Here is a 24,524-nt window from a genome sequence, read left to right on the forward strand (position 1 = left end):
GTGCTGGAACTCAGTCACAGAGCAGAAATTAGAAGTATTTGTATTTTGCTTGTACTTGTTTGGAGTGATGGAGGTTAAATTCCTCTGGCTAATGACGGTGAGGCGTTCACTGACTGGATGTCACTGTGATGTCATAAGGTCACCTGTGAGTGGACATGTGGACAGACAGGACAGAGCAGCAGAGGTGAGGCCCTGCTAACATGTGAGCTAACCCCAGCTTCACGCTGCAGGTGAGGACAAGATAAACAGGTTTGGATCAAGTTACGGCCAAAACTGAGGTCACAGTGACCTTTGACCTCTGACCACCAAATCAGTTCATCCAAGAATCAAAGTGGACGTTTGGACGGACAGCCTGAAGACACGTCTGTCTCTGCTGCAGAGACATAAAGAGTGAAACACATTTAAAGTCAAAATGAAGAGAAAGAGTTTTTCATCCTGAAAAGAAAAATTTTGATGTTCGATTTGTTTTATTTCAGGCGTCAGAACTCAAGCGCGAAGACAAAAGGTGACGCACTGGATTCACGATTTAAGTTTTCATGCACTTGTTGCTCTATGACGGTGTTTTTTTTTTCATTGAGATGCTAAAAATGAATAAGAACCTTTTAAAATCTGAAATAAAAAATCTTAAATTCTTTGACAGTAAAACATTTATTAAGAATACTGCAGTTTATGTACAAACAGTGACTGAAAACAAACAAAAACAAACTTAAGGTGCTTTAAATTTAATACTGACGTTTCTGAAAGCAGCTGTGTCACTCAGGCTGACGTGAAAGTGAATTTTGTCCTCTGTGAGCCTCCGTACAAACTGGTGCTGGTTCAGATTCGGTTCAGTTTGTCCCGGGTCATCTGAACCAGCTGCTCCGAGTATTTCTCCAGCAGAGACAACGTCCCGGCGCCCTCGTCTCCGCCCCGCAGCGCCGCCCGCAGCTCGGAGTTAACGACATCAAACGCCTCCTGTAGGACGGACAACTTCTGAAGACGCAACTCCGAACAGTCGGACGCCACGCCGAGCTACAGGAAGGAAACAACCCGTCACTGAAGGCGAAGAAGTTGCAAGATGCCGAGAAATAAAACGAGAAGTTTCGTGTTTGAAGCGTCTTTAGGAATCGACGCTTTTCCCTCACAGCTGTTCTCTTCACAACGTGAATGAAACAGACAGGAAGTGAGACAGGAAGTGAGACAGGAGGCTCACCTGTTGGTAAAGGTGTGCAGCTTGTCTCGCTGTCCGTCTCAGCTCGTCACAGACCTGCTGACACTGCAGCAGACTGACCGACTCTTCATCACCTGAACCTGCAAAAACAAACATCCTGATGAGGCGTCGCTTCTTACGGGTTTGACCTGAAGGGGGCGCAACAGCACCAGGAAGAACATGAGACGGGGACAGGAAGTTACCTGTCAGAGGGGGGCGGAGTGTTTCTGACAAAGAGGAGGAGGAGGAGGAGGCCGGCAGCTCAGAGGAGGAAGACTTGTCTCCCGCAGACGAGTCTGAACAAAAAGATCAGAAACAGAAAACAGAAGAGTCTGAAGAACGCGTGAAAAGTCCGATTTGACAGAAATGAGAGAGAAAGAAAAGTTTCACTCTTCAGTTTAAACGATCAGAAAAAAGTCAAATCATCAAAACAAAAAACTAAACTAGATTTCTCCTCTGACCTGGATCAGTCTGGGTTCTGGTCTCGGATCCACCTGGACCCTCCTCCGTCCTGGAGGCGGAGCAGCTGATGATGTCACATGATGTGGGCATGTCTGCGGAGGGGGCGGGAGTTTGGATAAGGGTTTGGCTTTGGTTGGTCGGCGTCTCCTCCACACTGCTGACGCTCCACCTCCCGACTCCACCCGGTGGTGTCACCTCAGTGGGCGTGGCCGACACCTGCGGGCTGGAAGACGGCGAGAGGCGACAGGAAATGTGAGAAGACGTTAGAACATCTCGACCTGATCCTGGAAAAACTCAACCAGGTGTTACCTGCTGGTCTGGTCCTGATGGGGGTCCAGACCGGAGGACAGCATGGGGGCAGGAGGCTGGAGGTCTGAGGAGGAGGAGGACAGGTTCTCCTCCTCCTGGGTGGAGGGGGAGGAAGTGGGCGGGTCCTGGCTCATTTTGGCTCTGGAGCTGGCCGTGGTGCCCAGGTATCCGAGCCGAGGCGCACCCTGCTGGACAGGAGACGCCATGCTGCTGCTGGGGGCCGCTGCGGCGATGTCTGATTGGTTAGAAAAAAGCAGGTGATCAGACAGTGAGGACAGATGGACAGATCTGTTGACGGATCCTGATCAGGGTCTATGGAGGACAGCAGATCCTGAGCCGACACCGTGTGTGACAAAGTGCTGGTCTCTGTTAGACCTGAACGTGGACTGAAAACCCTCATGTGATCTGAAGCACTGGTCCTGGTCCAGGTCCAGTCTGGAGTCAGACATCTAACCCCCCCACCCCCCCCACCCCACCGTCAGGGTGAAGTGACAGAAGACAGTTTGACCACCGTCCACCAGTTTACACCAGAGAGAAAACCCAAAGCCGCCCCATACACACACGCACGCACACACGCACGCACGCACGCACGCACGCACGCACGCACGCACGCACGCACGCACGCACGCACACACACACACACCTCGCAGTGTTTGTCTGCACTGGACGACCACCACAGTGTGTCGTCGGCGTGTTGGGCGGCGAAGGGGCTGATGGGAAAGCATACAGGAAGCTCTACGACGAAGGACTGAGTGGCTGCATCTCACTGTGACACACACACACACACACACACACACACACACACACACACACACACACACACACACACACACACACACACACACACACACAAGTCCAGACGCTTTGTGATCAGGGTTGTAGGAGGAGTTGAGGCTTTTATTTTGAAAATCCAGCAACAGGAATGCAGCTAAACTTTTTGCTCGACTTCATTAAACAAGCATCTGAAGACGATCGTTTACTGATAATTAATCAATAAGAAACAGTTATTTGCTTCTTCACAAGTCTGGAAAATAAACCTTTTAGTGGAAATCCGGACTGAACCGGTGCTGTATTGACAGATGAAAGACGTTATTGATTTTGGATCAGTGTTGCAGGATTCGTGCTGATCAGTTACAGGTGACAGGTGTCGTCTGTCTCACCTTCGACCCACAGACTCACCTGCAGTGTCACTGTTTTCCTTCTGACTGGACTGCGATGAGGCGACCTCGCCGCTCGACGGCGAGTCCACCTGAAAACAAACGTTCGGTCAGCGCTCAGAGCTCACAGGTGATGTGATGCGGCTCACAGGTAGCCGTCACGCCGCTCTGCTGTGTTCGAGGTGTGTTTCAGGTGCACCTGTGCCGATGTGTTGCTGACGCTGCTCTCCTCTGAGATCCTGGTTGGGATGGAGACGGGAGGCGGAGCTCGGCTCGGCCACGCCCTAAAAACACAGCAGGAACAGGACGTTTTTACCGCGGTGATTGATCTGTGGCGATCAGAACTGACCACCACTTATTGATCCTCTATTACTTTAGTTATCTGAATGAGGAGCTCCGTGGCCCCAGCGGTCCCTAAGGATTGTGGGTAGACTGACTTGATTCTGTCCTGGAATCTGGACAGGAAGCGGGTGGAGATGCTGAGTCGAGGGTTCAGGAAGTGTTTTTCCTCTGGAGGCCGCAGAGTCCTCAGGTCTGTGTCAAACTTCTCTGAAAGGTCAAAGGTCACAAACACACATGAAAAGAGAGTTTAAACATCACTGATGACACCGAAGGACGTGTGTGTGTGAAGGGCGTGTGTGTGTTTGAGGGATGTGTGTGAAGGGCGTGTGTGTGTGTGTGTGTTTGAGGGATGTGTGTGAAGGGCGTGTGTGTGTGTGTGTGTTTGAGGGATGTGTGAAGGGTGTGTGTGAAGGGCGTGTGTGTGTGTGTGTGTTTGAGGGATGTGTGAAGGGCGTGTGTGTGTGTGTGTTTGAGGGATGTGTGAAGGGTGTGTGTGTGTGTGTGTGAAGGATGTGTGTGTTTGAGGGATGTGTGAAGGGCGTGTGTGTGTGTGTGTGTGTGTGTGTGTGTGTGTTTGAGGGACGTGTGAAGGGCGTGTGTGTGTGTGTGTGTGTGTGTGTGTGTGTGTGTGTGTGTTTGAGGGACGTGTGAAGGGCGTGTGTGTGTGTGTGTGTGTGTGTGTGTGTGTGTGTGTGTGTGTTTGAGGGACGTGTGAAGGGCGTGTGTGTGTGTGTGTGTGTGTGTGTGTGTGTGTGTGTGTGTTTGAGGGATGTGTGAAGGGTGTGTGAGGCGTACCGTCGGTCAGGCTGCAGGTCAGAGTGTCAAAGTGGTTCTTCAGAGAGTTTCTGTCGTCGTCGTCCTCCAAACACAAACTGCCCACAGAGCTGCCCTGACTGAGGGAGTCTGTGTCTGAGGCACAAGAGAGGAGGAGAGAGGAGGTGAGGAGGAGGAGAGGGGAGGTGAGGAGGAGGAGAGGGGAGGTGAGGAGGAGAGGAGGAGAAGGTGAGAGGAGGTGAGGAGGAGAGGAGGTGAGGAGGAGGAGAGGGGAGGTGAGGAGGAGAGGAGGAGAAGGTGAGAGGAAGTGTGAGGAGGAGAGGAGGAGAAGGTGAGAGGAGGTGTGAGGAGGAGAGAGGAGGTGAGGAGGTGAGGAGGAGAAGGTGAGAGGAGGTGTGAGGAGGAGAGAGGAGGTGAGGAGGAGAGGAGGTGAGGAGGAGAGGAGGGGAGGTGAGGAGGAGGAGAGGAGAAGGTGAGAGGAGGTGTGAGGAGGAGAAGGTGAGAGGAGGTGTGAGGAGGAGAGAGGAGGTGAGGAGGAGAAGGTGAGAGGAGGTGTGAGGAGGAGAGAGGAGGAGAGGAGGTGAGAGGAGGTGAGGAGGAGGTGAGGAGGAGAGGAGAAGGTGAGAGGAGGAGAGAGGAGGTGAGGAGGAGGAGGGGGGGTGGGGAGGAGAGGAGGAGAAGGTGAGAGGAGGTGTGAGGAGGAGAGAGGAGGTGAGGAGGAGAGGAGGAGAAGGTGAGAGGAGGTGTGAGGAGGAGAGAGGAGGTGAGGAGGAGAGGAGAAGGTGAGAGGAGGTGTGAGGAGGAGAGGAGGTGAGGAGGAGGAGAGGGGAGGTGAGGAGGAGGAGAGGGGAGGTGAGGAGGAGAGGAGGAGAAGGTGAGAGGAGGTGAGGAGGAGAGGAGGTGAGGAGGAGGAGAGGGGAGGTGAGGAGGAGAGGAGGAGAAGGTGAGAGGAGGTGTGAGGAGGAGAGGAGGAGAAGGTGAGAGGAGGTGTGAGGAGGAGAGAGGAGGTGAGGAGGTGAGGAGGTGAGGAGGAGAGGAGGAGAAGGTGAGAGGAGGTGTGAGGAGGAGAGAGGAGGTGAGGAGGAGAGGAGGTGAGGAGGAGGAGAGAGGAGGTGAGGAGGAGAGGAGGAGAGGAGGGGAGGTGAGGAGAAGGTGAGAGGAGGTGTGAGGAGGAGAAGGTGAGAGGAGGTGTGAGGAGGAGAGAGGAGGTGAGGAGGAGAAGGTGAGAGGAGGTGTGAGGAGGAGAGAGGAGGAGAGGAGGTGAGGAGGAGGAGAGAGGAGGTGAGGAGGAGGAGAGAGGAGGTGAGGAGGAGAGGAGAAGGTGAGAGGAGGAGAGAGGAGGTGAGGAGGAGGAGGGGGGGTGAGGAGGAGAGGAGGAGAAGGTGAGAGGAGGTGTGAGGAGGAGAGAGGAGGTGAGGAGGAGAGGAGGAGAAGGTGAGAGGAGGTGTGAGGAGGAGAGAGGAGGTGAGGAGGAGAGGAGAGGAGGTGTGAGGAGGAGAGGAGGTGAGGAGGAGGAGAGGGGAGGAGAGGGGAGGTGAGGAGGAGGAGAGGGGAGGTGAGGAGGAGCGGAGGAGAAGGTGAGAGGAGGTGTGAGGAGGAGAGAGGAGGTGAGGAGGTGACAGAAACATTCATAATATGCAGACATGCTGCTCTCTGACCGGCGTCGTGCTGCTGCTCCAGACTTCCTGCTGAGCCTTCGGAGCAGGCGGAGTCAGGACTCAGCTCAGTGCTCCACATTGGCTCCGCCCCCTGACCTCTGACCTCAAGCTGGCTCAGAGACTGCCGAGGGTCAGCAACGCCCTCAACATCGTACTCCCTGAACACAGAAACACTGATCATCAGACACAATGTGACAGGACACACCTGGACCTGAGCCTCACCTGAACCTGAACCTCACCTGGACCTGAGCCTCACCTGAACCTGAACCTCACCTGGACCTGAACCTCACCTGGATCTGAACCTGAACCTCACCTGAACCTGAGCCTCACCTGGACCTGAGCCTCACCTGGACCTGAGCCTCACCTGAACCTGAACCTCACCTGGACCTGAACCTGAACCTCACCTGGACCTGAGCCTCACCTGAACCTGAACCTCACCTGGACCTGAGCCTCACCTGGACCTGAGCCTCACCTGAACCTGAACCTCACCTGGACCTGAGCCTCACCTGGACCTGGACCTGAGCCTCAGCTGGACCTGAACCTCAGCTGGACCTGAACCTCAGCTGGACCTGGACCTGAGCCTCACCTGAACCTGAGCCTCACCTGGACCTGAGCCTCACCCTCAGCTGGACCTGAGCCTCAGCTGGACCTGAGCCTCACCTGTCAGTGGTGGTGTTGGTGGTGTCGGGGTAGAGGATGTAGCTGCTCCTGTCCTCACCTTGACTCTGCAGCACAGGAGGTCACACAGTCAGCTGTTGCATTATGGGAGAACACTTTAAATGTCTGTTTGTCTGGAGCTCACCTCCTTGTCCTCCTCTCCATCTTCCTCCTCCTCTACCTCCTCACCCAGCAGACTGTCCAGACTCTGAGGGTGGAAGTCCTCCTCCTCCTCCTCCTCCTCATCTTCCTCCATCTGACTCGGGGAGAAGCTGGCGCAGATGATCAGAGGGTCCAGCTGCTCTGCCCACCGACTCCGTACCTGACGAGGCTCAGCGTCTGATTGGACAGCAGCGGAGGCGTCGCCCTGACCCTGCTGAACACACACACAGATACACACACGCTGACAGAAAACCAATCAACAAAGGATTGATTATGTGTGAGCTGATCAGTTACAGGGAGTGAACGGACCAGTTTTCTGAACCACATGGGCAGTTTCCCGTTGGTCTGAAGCGTCGGAGGATCTGAAACACAAGACAAAGTGTCTTCAGCAGCCTGAGGACGTCAGGACATCACAGCTTAGCTTAGCTTAGCTAAGCTAAGCCTAGCCTAGCCTAGCTTAGCCTAGCTTAGCAGCTTCTGTCCAGGTGTTCCTTTCAGGTGCTCGTCAGGAGAAACACACTCAAAGTTCTAGACTTCCTCACTGAGCTCCTCCTCCTCCTCACCTTGAGCTGAGTCCACTCTGTGTGGAGTGCTGAGGCAGGCCTCTTCCTCCTCCTCTTCCTCCATCAGAGGCAGCTGACAGGCGGGCCCAGTGATGAAGGTCTCTCTCCTGAAGTAACAACACGATGGGATGAGTGTGGAGTTCACTCTTCCTTCTCTCCTCCTCCCTCCTTCTCCTCCTCCTCCCTCCTCATCCCTCCTTCTACTCCTCCTCCCTCCTCCTCCTCCTCCTCCTCCTCCTCCCTCCTTCTCCTCCTCCTCCCTCCATCTCTCACCTGATGCTTTGCTGTTTGTGGCTGCTGGTTTCAGGTGCGGGGGGTGGTTTGAGGCCACGCCTCTTCCTCATGATGCTGGTCATCTGAGAGTCCAGCCGCCACACAAACACACAACTGCACGCACACACAATGGAAAACATCAAATCACTGAACAGGTTCAAAGTGATCCACAGGTTAGTTTTTAAAAAGTGACACCTGAGTGAAGCTCACCTGTCTGATGACATCACTAAGTCTTACCTGTCTCCGGACACAGTGATGAGGTGTCTGCAGTCCTGACTGAACCTCATACAGGTGACGATCTCTGAGGAAACAAACGCATCATGTTTGAAACACACGAACGTCTCGTTTGGATCAATCAGATCAGCTGACCGACGTCATCGGATTTACTGACCGGAGTGTCCGAACAGGGTGGCGACACACTCTCCTGACTCGTAGTCAAAGATGGCGATGTTTTTATCAGAGCAGCTGGTGGCAAAGAATGACCCCGACGGATCCACGTGAACCTGCAGACGACGCCAAACATCAGCCAATCACATGCCAGCAGTCAACACAGATAACGAGCAACAAATCAGACAAAGGAGAAGGTTCAAATGACCAAGCAGGAAGCTGAGCTGAGGCGACCCGGCTCAGAAACCCAGCGTCTGCGTTTGGTGACTTCACTGATTTAATACGTTCACCCTCGTCATCGTCAGGCCGCGGTGACATCGCCGTCCCGCCGTCCTTACCTTCAGCAGAGCTCCTTCATCGCTGGACGAGCCTTTCAAACACTTCTTCAGCTTCCCAGTCTCCACATTGTAAACCCTGAAAAACATCAGCTTCAGTCGTCAGCGTTCAGCTGATCATCATCATCCTCCTCCTCCTCCTCATCATCATCATCACGCCATCTTCTTCTGTTTGTTTCTAACCTGACGTTTCGGTCCTGACAGGCAATGGCGACGTGCGTCCTGGATGAGTCCAGGTCCATGTCGTACAGCGTCGTCTTCTCCACCACGTGGTGACTCCTGGAGAAGGACAGACCCTCCACCGTCTGGACGCGAGGACAGAGGACAACAGGGAACGTTATGAGCAGCCTGCAGCTCAAAGCGTCTCACTGAGCGTGCTCACACTCACCTGCTCAGCCGTCTGGAAGTAGATGCTTTTGTCTGCTCCACAGCTGACCATTCGCACCTCTGGACTCTCACCTGAAGCACAGGTAACACAGGTAACCTGCATTCATCCTGCACTGTGACAGAAACCCCGCAGGTGGAGGCGGACCTCACCTGTGAACGTGACGGCAGTGATGGAGGCGGAGTGGTCGTTCAGGGTCTGTTCCAGACTGTAGTCCTTGTCCAGGCTGAAGACGTGGATCAGTCGATCCCTGCTGGCCGACGCCAACAGCCTCACACCTGAAACAACAAGTCATCCTCAGGTGTGGCCCTGCAGCGCATCACCAACCTGTCAGTTCACCTCTGGCTGCTGATCCAATCAGCCAGCAGAGGACGTGAGCATGTGATCAGCAGCTCAAACAACAACAACAACAACTAACAACAACCCGAGCTCACACAGAGCAGCTGAAGGCAAGATGGCCACCCTGCTGACGACCTTTGACCCAAGGGCTTACCTGTGGACGCTGGGGAGAAAGACAGACACAACACCTCTGAGTCATGAGCCTCGATCTTCACCAGCTCGTCCAGAAACTCCAGACCGAAGATACTGAAAACACACACACACACACACACACACACACACACACACACACACACACACACACACACACACACACACACACACACACAGGTCATTTAGTCTTTGTGACGGCCAGGTCCTCCTCTGGTGGTCCGGCTCAGTCACGGCGTGAAGACGTGTGTCTCTGAGTGTCTTACCGCAGGTTTCCGCAGCGGTCTCCGGCTGCCAGGTGTTGTCCATCAGGACTGACAGCCAGCACTCTGATGCCAGCCTTCCCATCAGCCCCTGCTGACTCCCCCCTCTCCCCCTCGGCCTGCAGGTGCTGCGTGCTCTCCCCCACGTACAAAATCCTCAGCAGGTCCTGAAAGACAGACAGAAGTGCTCTGGTGGTGAAGTGACTCACCATGCCTACACTAGTGTACTTGTACAACAGTTGTGTACTTGTACAACAGTTGTGTAGTTGTACACATGCGCGCTGTCACTCTTACGTTGCTGTAGAGGTTTCTGTGTCTGGTGGGGGGGTCGGTGTGCCACAGTCTGATGGTGTTATCAGACGAACAGGTGAGGAAGGAGGACGGAGGCAGGCAGGCCTGAGACGCATCAGACAGCTCCGGATACACCTGAGGAGACAAACGATTGGTCCGTTCACAGCCTCGCTGGACCACGTTTGACTTCAGGCTCCATGAGGAGGCGTTCACTGACCTCCACGCTCCACACAGAGCTGCTGTGGTACAGAGCAGAGTACAGCTTCCCCACGTTCCTCACATCTTTCACGTCCCACACGTACACGCTGTGGTCGTTGTACACGCAGGTCAGGTGTTTGGCAGCGGGGTCGAAGGTCAGAGCCAGCGTGTCGGGGTACTGAGCGCCTGGACTGGCAGGTAACAGGCCGCTGTGGAAGCAGACGCACAGTCAGTAATCGCAGTATCTGCCAGGTGTTTTCTCGGTACGTGTGCGGGCTGTTTGCAGTATTTGTACCCGTGCTGCACGCTCTGGGTGAGGTCGACGCCCAGCCGGTGCGGTCGGTGCAGAGTGCTGACGTACTGCAGGTTGGATGGACTGAAGACTCTGATCACGCCGTCAGCGCAGCCGCAGAAGATGAAGTCTGCGCTGACCACCAGGCAGCTCGCCGCCGACGTCTGTCAACAACATTTCATTTGTCCATGTCAGATGGACGATAACAGAGACGTCCTGCTGTGAGGCGAAGGCGGCGTGAGAGCTGAGGCACGTGGTGCGTTCACAGTCCTCCGTGCTTCTAACACACCTGGTGTTTTTTAACAGTTTTAAAACGTATGTGATGTTTAGAACATGTTTTTGTCTCCCCCTTCTGGCAGCAACAGTAATGACACAAACACCTGACAAAGATCCCACCTGCTGCGGCTTTCTCGTCTCACAGGTGTGTCCTTCAGCGTACAGACCAATCATTATCATCCAGGTGCGTCTGTCACTGAGCAGGTGTATCGCTCACCTTCAGGTTGACCCAGGCTTCCAGCTGTCGGCTGCTGTTGAACAGGCACAGCAGGCCAGAGCTGGTGATGCAGTAGGTGTTGCTCGCCATGAGGCCACGCCCACACGCCACCCCGCTGAACATGCTGTTCTTGTGGTCGCCGAGCAGCCCTGAGCGACCAATCAGAGGCACGGTGCTGTTCACCTGGACGCAGGGAGAAAAAAAAGGTAAAGACAAACCTGTGACTTCAGCAAACTGCGAAATGAGCCACGATTGGCCGATTCGAGGTCAAGGCGGTACCCGTCGTTCTTTGGAGGCGTCCAGGTACCAGAACTTGACGTGTCTGTTTCCTGCGGTGACGAAGTAGCTGTTGTCCTGCGAGAAGGAGACGGCGAAGACTCTGCTGGACACTTTGTTGGAGGCGATGATCGAACCTTTCTGCTCACAGACGGGAAGGACGAAACAGTCCAGGTGTTACTGCGCTGATTCTGTGTGTGTGTGTGTGTGTGTGTGTGTGTGTGTGTGTGTGCGCGTGTCCTCACCCTCCAGTCCCACACACTGACGGTCATGTCGTGCTGGAACCCCACAGAGACGATGTAGCAGCTGTTGGTGGAGAACGCCACACAGGAAACTCCATATTTATGAGACTGAACCTCGGCCACCTGCGCTCCGCCCACCTGAGCTCCGCCCACCTCCCACACCCGCACGCGGGGCATGTGACCGCTCTGAAACACACACCCACAGATTCAGACACACACACCTCGCCTGTCCCCCCTGGTGTCCTCAGAGACAGCAGACTCAGGTGTGTGGCTCGCTCTTACCTCACCAGTGACCAGGTGTTTTCCATCGTGAGAGAAGGCCAGAGCGCTGAAAGGTTTCCTGAAACCCAAACACACACAGCAGTCAGACGCCATCACAGCGCCAGTCTGCGTCCCAGTGACACCAGTGTACCACGGCACATGGTTTCACTGGTCTGCAGCTTGTGGACGTTCAGTCACCTGCGTCTCATCCAGGGTCATTAAAGGTCAAAGTAGTGAACAAGTTTCAGGTGTAAAGGATCACATGGTCAGCGGGCAGGTGAGCGATCTACCTGGACGTGTTGATGATGTGACTCTGCTTGTTCTTCTTCGGGTGAAGCAGCACGACGACGCACCTGAAACACAAACACAGTCAGGATTCAACCTGAAGCTGAATGTTTATACCGAGCCGACGCAGAAGAGCATGCTGGGAAAACATATCAGCGTCAGCTTCAAATGTCAGATCACTTTCTTCTTCTGTGATTTAAAGGCGAGCCCTCTGATTCGCTCATCACACCCAGCAGCTCGTCCAATCAACAAACTGTCGCTCTGGGGTTTGGGGGCCTTTCATACAGGTGAGTCAGAGGAGGCGGGGCTTACCCTGCAGGATAGGCAATGAGCCCAGAGTTGGGGTCAGAGGTCAAACCGCTGCCGCTGGCTGTGCTGATGCCCAAAACTTTCTCCAGACTCACCTGAAACACAGAAAACACCAAACTGCATTCAAAAATCTGCCAATTTCACAAAGTGTCTCACTGAGAGGACGAACAGACGTCTCAGCTCGTTCAGCTGGGTTTTATTTCGAGAGCGTCGAGTTCAGGAACACTCAGTGACTGTTGCTCTGAGAGAGACGAGCTCAAACAACGTGTTCGTTCAGAGACGTTTCACAAGCAGAACAAACAACATTTAAAAGCTGGCTTTCCACCAGCGGCACCACTCTAAAGCGCTGCGTCAACGCTGCGCTGTCAGGAGGTAAACAGATGACTCAGGCACATTTTTCCACACGGTCACACTGTTGTGCTGATATAAGGTCACGTGATGCTGTGAGGATGTGGTTCACGAGGGTTTTACACAACAATAACTGTGCTTTAACTGGCTGAGTGGGGGGGGGGGGGGGGGTCCAGCACAGCGAACACATCAACGCGTTTTTAAACATGATGTCAGGTAGAATGAAAGGGTTTACTGCTGACAGGGCTGCAGGTGCGGTCAGTGCACAGGTGTGTCGTCTTATTCAAGTCATTATTTTATGTCTGTCAGTCTTGTCTTGGAGACGGTGCCATCTGATCTGAGACCAGCTGTCGGCAGTGTCTCCTGCGCGGTCCCACACGCACACGGGGCTCAGGTGTCCGTGTAACACCGGTGGCCTGCTGCTGCTTGTTGTCTAAACATTAGCTTGTTGCTGTGGAAAGTTAGCTACGCGACCAAACGGCCGCAGTGATTTAGCTGCTCGTCGTTCATTCAGAGCTCCAAACATTCACAAATGTCGACTTTTAGAGTGTCCTGTGTGTTTTCTTCTGTTAGCTGTTCGATCACAGTTGGTCTTTAAACTTGTTGAAAACTTTGAGCTCTTCCCTCAAACTTCGGCTGAGCTAACAGTTAGCATCTTTAGCATCGGATCGGAGCGTAACGTTACCCGGCCGCTGACGGTCTTCTTGTGCTGGCTCGATCGGCTCTTCCTCCCGGCTGGTTGCCTCCTCTTTGCGGTGTTCGCTGAACCGCAGTCCGCTCCCTCTGCCATGATAACCTACTCACTTTGACGTCGATACAGTCAGCCGCTACACCGTATGAACACCGCAGTGTTCGTCCATAAAAGCCCGCTGATGTGAACCAGGAGCGGGTCCGTTTGTCTAAACTCTTCACTGATGATGACAGAGGATTAGCTTAGCTTCATGCTAACTGCCACTAAACGAAATGTGATACTTTTGTCTGCGGCGGGAGTCTGATTCAAACTAAACCCCGCCCATCAACAAGCAACAATCCAATGGACAGCGGTGGTAATTCCCTCCGCCTCCCAGACAACCAATGGACAACCGAGGTCCCGGCCGTTGCCCGCTAACTGACCAATCAATGTCCACATGACGTCGGAGACTCCCAGGTGCTCAGAATCAGTTTTATTAAACAAGTGAGCAGAAGGACTGAGCGGTTTACTGAGAGAGAAGTGAGCTGTAACTCTCAAATCTCTGTGTTAACCTGTAAGGTCTGTCCTGAGGACAGGCCAGGAGTTCTTAGACATACCTGTGCTCACCTCAGACAGCTGCGGCGGGCCTGACGAAGTGCTGCCTGATTGGTTTTACATTTTCAAACCCACAATTACTCCAGATCCGCCCAAACTGATAAGAGACGGCCATGTTATCTGTTATCTGTCATAAGCAGCAATAATATTGTGGTTCATCACAATTTTCAATATGACAGTAATAAAGCAACAGTTGTTCAGGTGTTCACAGGTGTGCTGGAGCGCAGGTAGGAGGCCAGGCCTGTGTCGCCCTTTTCCATTTCTGCTCTGCCTTGATAAAACAAGAAAAGGAGGAAGCTCAAATAACAAAAATAACAGGTTTGATCTAATTTTGTAAACTGTAACAAGCTTTTATCGTATGTTAACTTTAAGAGTACCCCCCCCCCCCCACCCCCCCCACCCCACACACACACACACACACACACACACACACACACACACACACACACACACCTGGAGAGACCTTTTCCTGCTTTTGGAACATTTAAAGGACCACTGTGGGGGTTTAGTGACATCTAGTGGTGAGATTAAAGATAACAACCAACTGATTCAAATTAATGTAAAAACCATGAACACTGCCCATCATTTAAAATAAAGTCAGTACGCAGAACTGTTAGCCCGTTAGCCCGTTAGCCTCCTGGTGACTGAGACCTGGACCCGACTGAACTGGTCTGGCCCTGAAGAATCTGAGACCTGAATCCTACTTGAGACTGTTTCTGTTATTTCTTCTTCTGGTATTTCCACTGCTATCAGTGGAGGGATGCTGGTTTAACGTCGGACTAATAAAGGTCACACCAACATGTTTATGTGTGTTAATGTTAGAAAAGAGTGAAAACAATTAAAAAACCATCAGAGTGACAAACGAGCGCTGAGGTCTGAGGAGAGCAGTAACATTCAGAGGAATGAAAGCAAAGACCGAACAGCCAGCTGGAAGAAAATCAGTTTTATTACAAAATTATTCATCAAAGTTCACTCAGAAAACTAAAGTTTCTTCTTTTTCTGTTTAATCCTTAAATATTTAATTTTAACAGATTCCAGCAAAGTTTAAAGAACATCTCAAAGCATCTGAGCTGTGATTAAAGTGAGGAGTTAAGACCAAACCCAACATTCAGTGTTAGCGTTTCTCAATGAAACTAAAGCAGCGGTTCCCAACCTGGGGGTCGGGACCCTCCAGTGGGTCACAAGTTAAATCTGACCAGTCAAAATGAAAAAGTAATCCTGCTACACAAATTTGACTTTTTAATGGACTTTTGTGTTTTTTATTTTGTTTAATTTTGGATCGTTTCACATTTTTGATCCGTCAACAATTGTTGAAGTGAGACGATCGCTCTTCGATGGAACTGATCACATCCTGTGACCAGGTGCATCAGGTAGACAGCTTTGTAGGCTGGGAACCACTCGGTTGTTTGCAGATGACGTCACGTCGCTCTTTTGTTGTGGCGCAAGCTGCAGATGGAGGGCAGGAAGTGATTTTCTGCATAGAAAGCACTATAACACAGTCTAAATTGTTTTTAAATCCTGTAAAGCACTTTGTGTTGCATTTTAATATGTATGAAAAGTGCTATATAAATAAAGTTTGATTTGATTTAAATGCGATGTTTGGCATCGTTGCTCAGACCGACCAAATTGAGAAACCATTAGGAGCTTTGTTTTCTGGAGTAGAACTGAACCAGCAGCTAGTTGTTATATCTGCTGACTCGATAGCAGCAAATCTTTCAGTTCATCTGAAGAATCACTCATCTCCATAACGTAAGAGTCACATCCAACATGTCCTGATTTTCTTAATACCTTTCTCTCATAATTTCATCTAGACCAGCCGAGTAGGCAGTTTTCGCTTCCTGCCCTCCATCTGAATTCAATGTCACATGACTACAAACAAGTTCTTGACTAAAGACGCAAAACACGACTGTATGCTAGCACGTTAGCTAAGAATGCTAACATATAGCTGAAGGAGAGAACAGGATCACATGTTTCTGTCTAAAGGAAGTTGATCATATAAAGCTCTCACAGTGCTGTGACCTTATGAACTTACATGGTAGCAGAGAACAGCTTAAAGCAGCACAGCTGATCATGACGCTGCTACAAATCACAGACGAAATGTGTGATCCCAAAGTGAGAACGCCTGCACGTACTACCATCATTTCACACAAAAAAATCAACCTCAATGATCTCACAAGAACAAAAACTCAAAAACAAACAGGACAAAATGTCTCTTCTGCGTCGTCTCTCCACAACAAATTCTTCCTCTTCGTCTACGACTCAAACAAATCAACTGAAGAAGATGATCTAAATGTTTCAGCATCCACAGATTAGTGCAATCAGTGTTATAACAAGACACAACTTCAAACCAAAGAGTTCAACCGCTGAGGTTTCTGTTCAACAACAGTCTGCTGCTCAGAGTTTATCATCATGTTGTTCTCTGTCTAATCACTAGAGTCCCTCAGGGAAGCGTCCTGGGGCCTCTGCTGCTTCCTTTGCAGCTGATGTAGAATTAAAGGAACATTTCAATGTTCAGGAAATCCTCTTGTTCTCTGTGCAGGACAGTGAAAGGTCCAAACCAGGAATCAAGTTTCAGGAATTTAACTGTTACATCACATTTTCTGCAACTTCACAAGTGCTCGTCAACTCCATATAACTTCAAAAACTGAATAATCCAGAACATTTCCTGTTTTCCTCATATTAAGTGTCAGATTATACTGAGTGTCTGGATTTTATTTTACAAAATGAAGGGCTGAATGCTGCCTCAGAGCTTCTTCACGCTGACAGGAATCCTTCATTTTTTATGTACTTTATTGCCCTAAAATTTGCACCAAATTTCAATATGTTGAATCTAAAAACACAGAAATCGAGAAAGAGATGTTTTTAACTACACAATGTCAAAACCCCCCAAAGTCCTGAAAGCACTCGTTCTCTTTCCCAGAGGGAATAATGAGGAAATGACATCACAGGAAGTTACAGCCCCAGTTCAGCACAAAGACTGGGCACAGTGGGGAAACTGCTAGCCAAGCGTCGCACACAGTAAAAACAGGTGTGTAGTTGGGGGGTGTTTCCTGTGTCTGCTGCCCCCTGGTGGCCCCTGGGCGATTAGCACCAGAACAGCTGACTATTCCATCAGATGTGTCATTTTTGATTTGTAAACTGGATTCAATCTGTAAATCCTGTACACGTGCTGGTGCTTTTGCATTTTTCCTCATAAAGAACTCTGTAATTCGATACAATTAGAGCTGAAAAGATGAATTAATGGATCAACAGAAATCAGTGCAGCTGTTTTTCTAAACTATTAACTGCTACGGCTTCAGTTTGGTCCCAGCTGTGATTCTTCTACATCAGAAACTGAATACTTGTGGTTTTGAACCAGAGCCAGCCTCAGCCTGAGTACTGATGACAGAACAAACATTTACACTCAAAGTTATTAATTATTCATTATTGTTGAGACATTTCATCCTCCACATGCTGAACTGTTGATCTGACCTGATTTGATGGACTAACAGACTCGAGGTCACGCCGCCAGCGTCGACTCTGTCATTTGTATTGAATTACAGAGTTCTTACCAGGAAACCTTGAGACTTACGAGGAGATGCCAGGCGTGTAAATGAAAGACATTTTTCAAAGCGTGCCGGCGTGTTAAACATCACGTCACTCTCGTCAGCCGCTGGTTTCCTGTCCGATCCCAGTCCTCCAGTGGTCACATGAGGCTGCCTCCAAAAGGGAGTCACTTCCCATAGACCCCCATATGAAAATGCCCAACTTCAGCAGAAATAAACATGTTTACAGTCTGGTACATAAAACTGTGAAGGGCGTGAACGTTTGTGTAACTCGTTCATCCGAATTTTAATAAGGCTAAGGTGTGCATAATTATGGGCGTGGCAGCCTTGAGTGACAGCAGCCAGGCTACATTCGGCCCGCCTCGCCTGTGGGGGACGTCATGGAGACTACATCCATGTTTCCACAGTCTGTGATGGTAACCTGGTTGGATGGAGGTCAGAGGTTCAGCAGTTCTCCCCCACTGGAAACATCCCCTCTGATTGGCTGCTGGTCTGAAGCAGCTTTCGTGACCAGGTGAGGTTTAATACACTGAATGAGTGTGTAAACAGTAAGAAAAGGCTGATATGTGAAACCAGGAGGTGCAGTCCTAACTACAGTCCTGTGGTCAGACTGTAAACGAGGTTCAGGCTGCGGTAAGAACACAGCGATTAAGGCCATGCGGACGCTCCTCACCTGTCCAGGTAAAGTCCTGTTTCTCTTTGGTAGATTTACTTCAGCGTCCTGAAAGCTTTTCAGAAGCTTCAGGATTCCCTGCTGGACCCTGTTTTCACCGACCTGAGCGTTCAGGAGGCGGCGACGAGCTGGTGAAGGTCAAAGGTTAAAGTTCAAGATTCAGAGGTGTGACCTGCCGTCACAGTCAGTACATTCAGAGTCAGACAGCAGCTCTGATAAGGTCACTTCCTGTTTGTCGTGCGACCACGTCTCATGTGTGCTAGAAAAATAGAATTAAGAAAATAAAAACATTTCCTGTGTGTGGAAGGTCCCTTCAGGAGGATCTGCTCATGGTTTATTGCTTTGGAGGTGGTCGGTCCTGTGAGGAGGAGGAGGAGGAGGAGGAGGAGGAAGAAGAAGAGTCTGTGAAAGGCATCAACACTCAAATTTTAAATAAAGTTCAGTGAGTTGAACAAGTTTGTAGAGACGGAGACTTTAAGTCAAACTGGGACTGGAAGCAGGCTGGGTTTGGTTAAACTGGGATCAGACTGGTTTGGATGCTTATACTGGGAGGGGTTTTACCTGGGCGCACTCAGGACCGGAAGACGTGGACGGCTCGGACGACGTACTGGCGGCAGATGGGACACTCGCTCATCCTCTTGCCGCACTTGGTGCAGGTGATCATGTGACCGCACTCCAGCAGGACGCAGTCGATGGGAGAGTCCATACAGATCTTACAGAGGTTCTCCTCCTGAGCTCCAGGATCAGCACCTCCACAGAACTCTGGAGGGACACGCACGTTAATCTCATTTCAGCACCAGTTCATCTGATAATCAGTCGATCAACCTTCGATAATGTGAGAAAAAACATCAAACGTCCTGTTTTATGTGACCAGAAGAACAAAACCCACAAATACTGTAATATGACAGTCTGACATATTTACAGACTAACTGCAGTTTGATCAGCTGTGAAATATCATGATTATTTAAACTGAATTGTCTGTCTTTCGTCTTCCTCAGTGTATTTGTCTTATAGTGGAGATGTGAGGAGGACGTGAAGACGTGAGGAGGACGTGAAGACATGAGGAGGACGTGAAGACATGACGAGGACGTGAAGACGTGAGGAGGACGTTCTGCTGACTCACCTGAGGCGTTCCCGATGTTGGCAGCTGGAAGACAAACACAGAGACATGTCAGACAGCTGTGGCGGCTCCAGGCTGGACTCTGTGGACCCACTGGGTCGTTCTGATCTAATCGATCCCTCCACATGAGGAGCGATAAATCGCCTCATCGGGCTTCTCCTCCCCTCCCGCTCTGGTTTGCCCTGAGCTGCGCTGAGTGGATCAGCTGACGGTGTCGTGGTGCGGACTCACCCTGAAGGTTCTGCTGGTCGCGGTACAGCCGGCTCACTCTCTCCATCAGCTCCCACTTCTCGCAGCAGCCTTTGTAGTCGACAAAGTTTCTGGCGAGGATTTCCTTCAGCTGCCGGACGCTGAGCGCCTCGACGTCCTCCAGGCTGCTCAGGTCAGACAGAGACGCCCGGCGGCCCGAAGCCGGGGCCTCCTCCGGGTCCCAGGTCTGAACCAGAGGGACAAAAGACACCACGTCAAACACAAGGCGGAGTCTCTGAAGCTGCTTCTGAGCCTGGCTAACTAACAGGACCGAGAGCAGCTGACACATGAAAAACCTTTCCAGGACCAGGTTTTCCAGGACCCCCGTTCTGGCTTTACCTGGTCTTCATCCTGAACATCGGCCTCAGCGGGGGTCGTCTCTGTGGGCGGGACTTCGGGCTGTGCAGCGGGGGGGTCAGGGGTCAGGGTCGCAGTGGGGGGGTCAGGAGTCAAGGTGGAGAAGTGAGGGGTCAGGTCAGGGGGGTCAGTGGTCACAGAGGGGGGGTCCATGAGGGGGGTCTCTGGAATGGAGTCGCTGGATGGTGAAGACTGCTGGCCGAGGACCAGCTCCACCAGCTCCTCCTGAAGAACAGGGAACACTGGTTTAACCTCAGGGGTCAAAGGTCGCAGGTTCAAAGCTCTGTTCAGTGTGAGACAATAAACACCTTCTCTCTGCACAGGTGGGTGGAGATCTCGTGCAGGTGCAGGTAGTCCCTGAGCTCCTTCACCTTCAGCTTCATGAGCTCCGCCCGCACCAGCAGGTTGCCGTAGAAACGCTGACAGGTGTGACAGAGGCGGGGGCGGGGCTCGCGCTGGACGGAGCAGCGGCTGCAGTAGCTCTTCTTACAGTCCACACACACATGCTGACAGACAGGTAGAGACAGGTAGACAGACAGGAAGAGACAGACAGGTAGAGAGAGAGAGAGAGAGACAGGTAGACAGACAGAAAGAGACAGAGAGAGACAGGTAGACAGACAGGTATACAGGTAGAGACACAGGTAGACAGACAGGTATACAGGTAGAGACACAGGTAGACAGACAGGTAGACAGACAGGTAGAGACAGACAGGTAGATACAGGTAGAGACACAGGTAGACAGACAGGTAGAGACAGACAGGTAGAGATAGACAGGTAGAGACAGACAGGTAGAGAGACAGGTAGAGACAGACAGGTAGAGACAGACAGGTAGACAGACAGGTAGAGACAGACAGGTAGAGACAGACAGGTAGAGACAGACAGGTAGACAGACAGGTAGAGACAGACAGGTAGATACAGGTAGAGACACAGGTAGACAGACAGGTAGAGACAGACAGGCAGAGAGACAGGTAGAGACAGACAGGTAGACAGACAGGTAGAGACAGACAGGTAGACAGACAGGTAGAGACAGGTAGAGACACAGGTAGACAGACAGGTAGAGACAGACAGGTAGAGAGACAGGTAGAGACAGACAGGTAGACAGACAGGTAGACAGACAGGTAGAGACACAGGTAGACAGACAGGTAGAGACAGACAGGTAGACAGACAGGTAGAGACAGACAGGTAGACAGACAGGTAGAGACAGGTAGAGACACAGGTAGACAGACAGGTAGAGACAGACAGGTAGAGAGACAGGTAGAGACAGACAGGTAGACAGACAGGTAGAGACACAGGTAGACAGACAGGTAGAGACAGACAGGTAGAGACAGACAGGTAGAGACAGACAGGTAGACAGACAGGTAGACAGACAGGTAGAGACACAGGTAGACAGACAGGTAGAGACAGACAGGTAGACAGACAGGTAGAGACAGACAGGTAGACAGACAGGTAGAGACAGGTAGAGACACAGGTAGACAGACAGGTAGAGACAGACAGGTAGAGAGACAGGTAGAGACAGACAGGTAGACAGACAGGTAGAGACACAGGTAGACAGACAGGTAGAGACAGACAGGTAGAGACAGACAGGTAGACAGACAGGTAGAGACAGACAGGTAGACAGACAGGTAGAGACAGACAGGTAGAGCTGCCATCAGTTTACTTTCCTTAAATTTTTGTAACATATGAAACAGAAACTGAAACTTTGGCACAAACGCCTCAAACACTGAACTGTGGTTCAAAGGAGGCGCAGTGACGGAGTCTGTCCACCAGAGGGAGCGTTTATCATCATCTACAGATCAGGATCGTTACAGTCCAGTCCAGGTTCAGATCACGGGCCAGACCCATGTCTTCCTTAAACCCTGCAGAGGTCAGGTGACCTTAGGGGACAGTTTTTCTTACGTGCGCTGACCTTTGAGGGAGCAGCAGCACAAACAGACGAATGGTCGTATTTTTATTCATTTCTGTTCATTTGAGCTTAAACTGTAGATGTTTCCTGTTAGTCTGAGTGTCTGAAGTTCAGGCTGTGAGCTGAAGACACTGAGACGGGGACAGTCAGAGGAGGAGTGATGCAGAAGAGCAGGAGGTACACATGTGACCAATGAAAAGACAGAATCACCTGCAGCCTTTCACGTCCTGCTCAGCTGTTTCACACCGATAAAAAGGTTTTTACAGGTTGGGCCTGGCTGAACGTCTGAAGACAGAACTGAGCGTGGAGGAGCTGATAAAGACCAAGAAGCTGCTATGAGCAGCACCGTGGACAGAAGTCACGTCGCCGCGCTGACATCACCTGTTCATAGACGGATCCAGGTGGTGGACAGAGGTACACTGAGTCTGAACCCTGATGTCTCTACACAGGCAGATCATGTCTGCAGCAGGTGGGCAGGGTTACCTTCTTGGCAGGTGTGTCAAAGCACCCCCCGCAGGCCTTACAGGTGTGTTCAGGCAGAGGCGGAGACGGCTGACTGCTGAAGGCCGAGTTAGTGTAGGACTGATGACGCTCCTCAGCTCCGGCAGACTGATCAGCTTCAGCCGAGTCCATACACAGCCAGTTACAGCAGGACGCAAACATACCTGAAAACACGCAGGAATACACACAAATACTGACGGGAAGTATTAATTCATCTCGTCATCTGCTGCTCCAGAAAACGAAGCAGGAATTGAACCAAGTCAGAGCGTCCAACAGCTGACCGGCGTCTGCTGCTATTGGTTGCTTCTGAAGAACGTGATGTCATTTTGGGTGGGGGCGGGGTTTGTTTGTTAGCTGATTGGTGTCATCACTGTATTACAGCAATCAAATCCCTCTGAGATGATAATGATCATCTTGACCTTGATCCAGAGGAGTGGACCAGCGAGCGCGTGCACACACATGCACGCGCGCGCACAGACACACGCGGCTGTGGGCTGGAATGAACTTTTCAGGAACTTCTCCACTGACTGTCACGATGTTTCCCTGCTCTCTGATCTGAGGGTCCTTCCACGATGGCTGACATTCAGCAGGTGGTCTCATTGCAGGTGTGTGATCGTCCTTCGTGGTCGAGATGAAGAGCAGAAGTTTGGAAGGATGAAGATAAATGAGGTTGAAGTTCAGCTGATCGACATGCTGCCATCCTGAGCTCTGCTCAACACTTTGTGTAATAAGAGGAAACGCTTGTTTTCTCGCGATAGCTGGTTGATTAGCACAGACATTTATGATGTCAATGACCTGATGAAACACACTTTTACATCTGACCAACTTCGGTCTGATTTAATAAATGTGGTCCACGGCCAGACGAGCGTTGTTTATTACTACTGAAAGACATACAATAAGTATTTCTGTGTTAAATATCAGCCGAACAGACGTTTGTCTCTTCATGACTCGTAGAAAATCCTCAGTTGTGTTTCGGGAGAGCAGCTGTTCAGCAGTGAGCCTCGCTTCGTTAAATTTACCAATGTGCTAACGGAGGTTTTCCCCACGACATCAGGAGCTGTTCTGAAACTATCAGGACTTTATCCGAAAACGTCTTCACAAATTTTACAGAGCAGAACTTTTACTTTTAAGTATTTTTACACCATGACATTGTTATCGCCACTTAACCAATAATCTACATACTTTCTCCACCTCTTCAGCTCGGACGTGGACGACCAGCGCCAAACTACATAGAAAAAACTGACGTGTTTGTTTTCTTGTCTGGTATTCAGAGCGTAATAAGGCAAATTATCTCATAGAATAAACTTTGACATTGTACTAAGATCTTCAGATAAATTCGGCGTTGTGTGTCATGAAGCCAGACCCTGATTTAATAAAGAAGCAGGCGTAAAACAAAGCGGAGGCAGTGTTGATTGTTACCGTGCGAGGCGCTACAGGCTACAGGCTACAGGCTAGGCTAACGTCCAGGCTGTTAGTGAAGTGAGAGAAGTTTGAAGTTTAAAAACTTCAGAGTCAAAGAAAACACAAACCAACAGAGAAGACAGCAGCGCCGACAGTTAAACCAGGTTAACTTAACCCGGGTTACAGTTTCACCAACGACCAAGCACCATGATTATCAGCATAATGAGCCGTCTTACCTGGTAATGACAGCGCTGCTACAGCTAGCAGTTAGCCGACAAAGCAACGAGTCGCTGCTAGTTAACGCAAACTAACCAGCTGGTTAAAACCTCCAGCTGTTACTTCAAGAGCATGACGAGTCCGCAGCCGGTCCGGAAGTCCGCCTGGAGACAGAAAGACAGTCCAAACTGAGTCAAAGTGAAGACTAAGGACAGCAACGACTCTACGGAACCAGGAAGAGATCCACTCCACACACACACACACACGCACACGCGCACGCGCACGCGCACACTCACACAGACACACACACACACTCACACAGACACACACACACACACACACACACACACACACACACACACACGCACACGCACACTCACACAGACACACACACACACACTCACACAGACACGCGCGCGCGCACACACAGACAGAGGCGCGCGCGCACAGACGCGCGCGCACTCACACCTCTGACTTTGAAATTTACAGAAAACTTTATTCACAGCTGCACTTTGAGGTACTTCTGTGTACTTTATGTACTCTCATGTTACTGTATACTTGTACTGCAGTACCTTTCTGAGGGTACTTTTTACTCCACAACATTTATCTGATAACTTTCATTTAGTTTATTAATACAAAATACAAGAAACTAATAACTGATGCATAATTTCAGGTTAAACTCAGCAGTACATGAAGCAGTAATAACAACACAAACAATAATAATAATAACAATAATAACAATAATAAAGCTTTCACTGCAGTGACCGAGTTCTTCTTCATGTCATCAAAGACAAAGAGGACGAACAGACGAGCTCCTCTGATGGTCTGAAGACCAACATCAACAAGACCAAAGAGCTGGACCCAGAGGACCCGAG

At 50.9% G+C, this 24,524-nt stretch overlaps 2 protein-coding genes across 2 annotated transcripts; both read right to left on the minus strand.

Moving 5' to 3' along the window:
• Positions 1–645: 645 nt before the first annotated feature.
• Positions 646–13,343, minus strand: wdr62 (WD repeat domain 62). The gene is made up of 33 exons (XM_070969739.1): positions 13,086–13,343; positions 12,056–12,147; positions 11,749–11,811; positions 11,480–11,537; positions 11,201–11,383; positions 10,959–11,096; positions 10,680–10,862; positions 10,190–10,350; positions 9,914–10,103; positions 9,700–9,831; positions 9,409–9,572; positions 9,147–9,238; positions 8,801–8,931; positions 8,657–8,722; positions 8,452–8,573; positions 8,272–8,347; positions 7,938–8,049; positions 7,784–7,847; positions 7,547–7,660; positions 7,274–7,380; positions 7,020–7,072; positions 6,694–6,924; positions 6,552–6,616; positions 5,892–6,049; positions 4,255–4,368; positions 3,555–3,666; positions 3,317–3,401; positions 3,140–3,209; positions 1,961–2,195; positions 1,651–1,874; positions 1,393–1,485; positions 1,193–1,290; positions 646–1,011 (listed from the first exon to the last, which is right to left on the minus strand). Exons 1-33 carry the CDS (start codon positions 13,188–13,190, stop codon positions 817–819), a joined length of 4,086 nt encoding a protein of 1,361 aa, XP_070825840.1. The 5' UTR covers positions 13,191–13,343; the 3' UTR covers positions 646–816.
• A 4,143-nt stretch (positions 13,344–17,486) lies between these two features.
• Positions 17,487–23,870, minus strand: rffl (ring finger and FYVE-like domain containing E3 ubiquitin protein ligase). The gene is made up of 8 exons (XM_070970691.1): positions 23,670–23,870; positions 22,015–22,196; positions 19,938–20,135; positions 19,612–19,854; positions 19,255–19,459; positions 19,027–19,050; positions 18,465–18,665; positions 17,487–18,261 (listed from the first exon to the last, which is right to left on the minus strand). Exons 2-7 carry the CDS (start codon positions 22,192–22,194, stop codon positions 18,475–18,477), a joined length of 1,041 nt encoding a protein of 346 aa, XP_070826792.1. The 5' UTR covers positions 22,195–22,196; positions 23,670–23,870; the 3' UTR covers positions 17,487–18,261; positions 18,465–18,474.
• Between the last annotated feature and the right edge of the window lie 654 nt (positions 23,871–24,524).

The sequence above is a fragment of the Chaetodon trifascialis genome, chromosome 9 (genome assembly GCF_039877785.1).
Source record: "Chaetodon trifascialis isolate fChaTrf1 chromosome 9, fChaTrf1.hap1, whole genome shotgun sequence".
NCBI classification, from domain to species: domain Eukaryota; kingdom Metazoa; phylum Chordata; class Actinopteri; order Chaetodontiformes; family Chaetodontidae; genus Chaetodon; species Chaetodon trifascialis.

Coding starts and splice junctions, on each gene's coding strand:
- wdr62 (XM_070969739.1), bottom strand. CDS start 13,190: ATGGCAGAGGGAGCGGACTGCGGTTCAGCGAACACCGCAAAGAGGAGG. Junction 11,384..11,479: donor AACACCTGGTCACTGGTGAG/GTAAGAGCGAGC, acceptor TGTGTGTTTCAG/AGCGGTCACATGCCCCGCGT. Junction 1,012..1,192: donor CTGCACACCTTTACCAACAG/GTGAGCCTCCTG, acceptor TCCTTCCTGTAG/CTCGGCGTGGCGTCCGACTG.
- rffl (XM_070970691.1), bottom strand. CDS start 22,194: ATGTTTGCGTCCTGCTGTAACTGGCTGTGTATGGACTCGGCTGAAGCT. Junction 20,136..22,014: donor TTGACACACCTGCCAAGAAG/GTAACCCTGCCC, acceptor CCTGTCTGTCAG/CATGTGTGTGTGGACTGTAA. Junction 19,460..19,611: donor ATGTTCAGGATGAAGACCAG/GTAAAGCCAGAA, acceptor CCTCTGGTTCAG/ACCTGGGACCCGGAGGAGGC.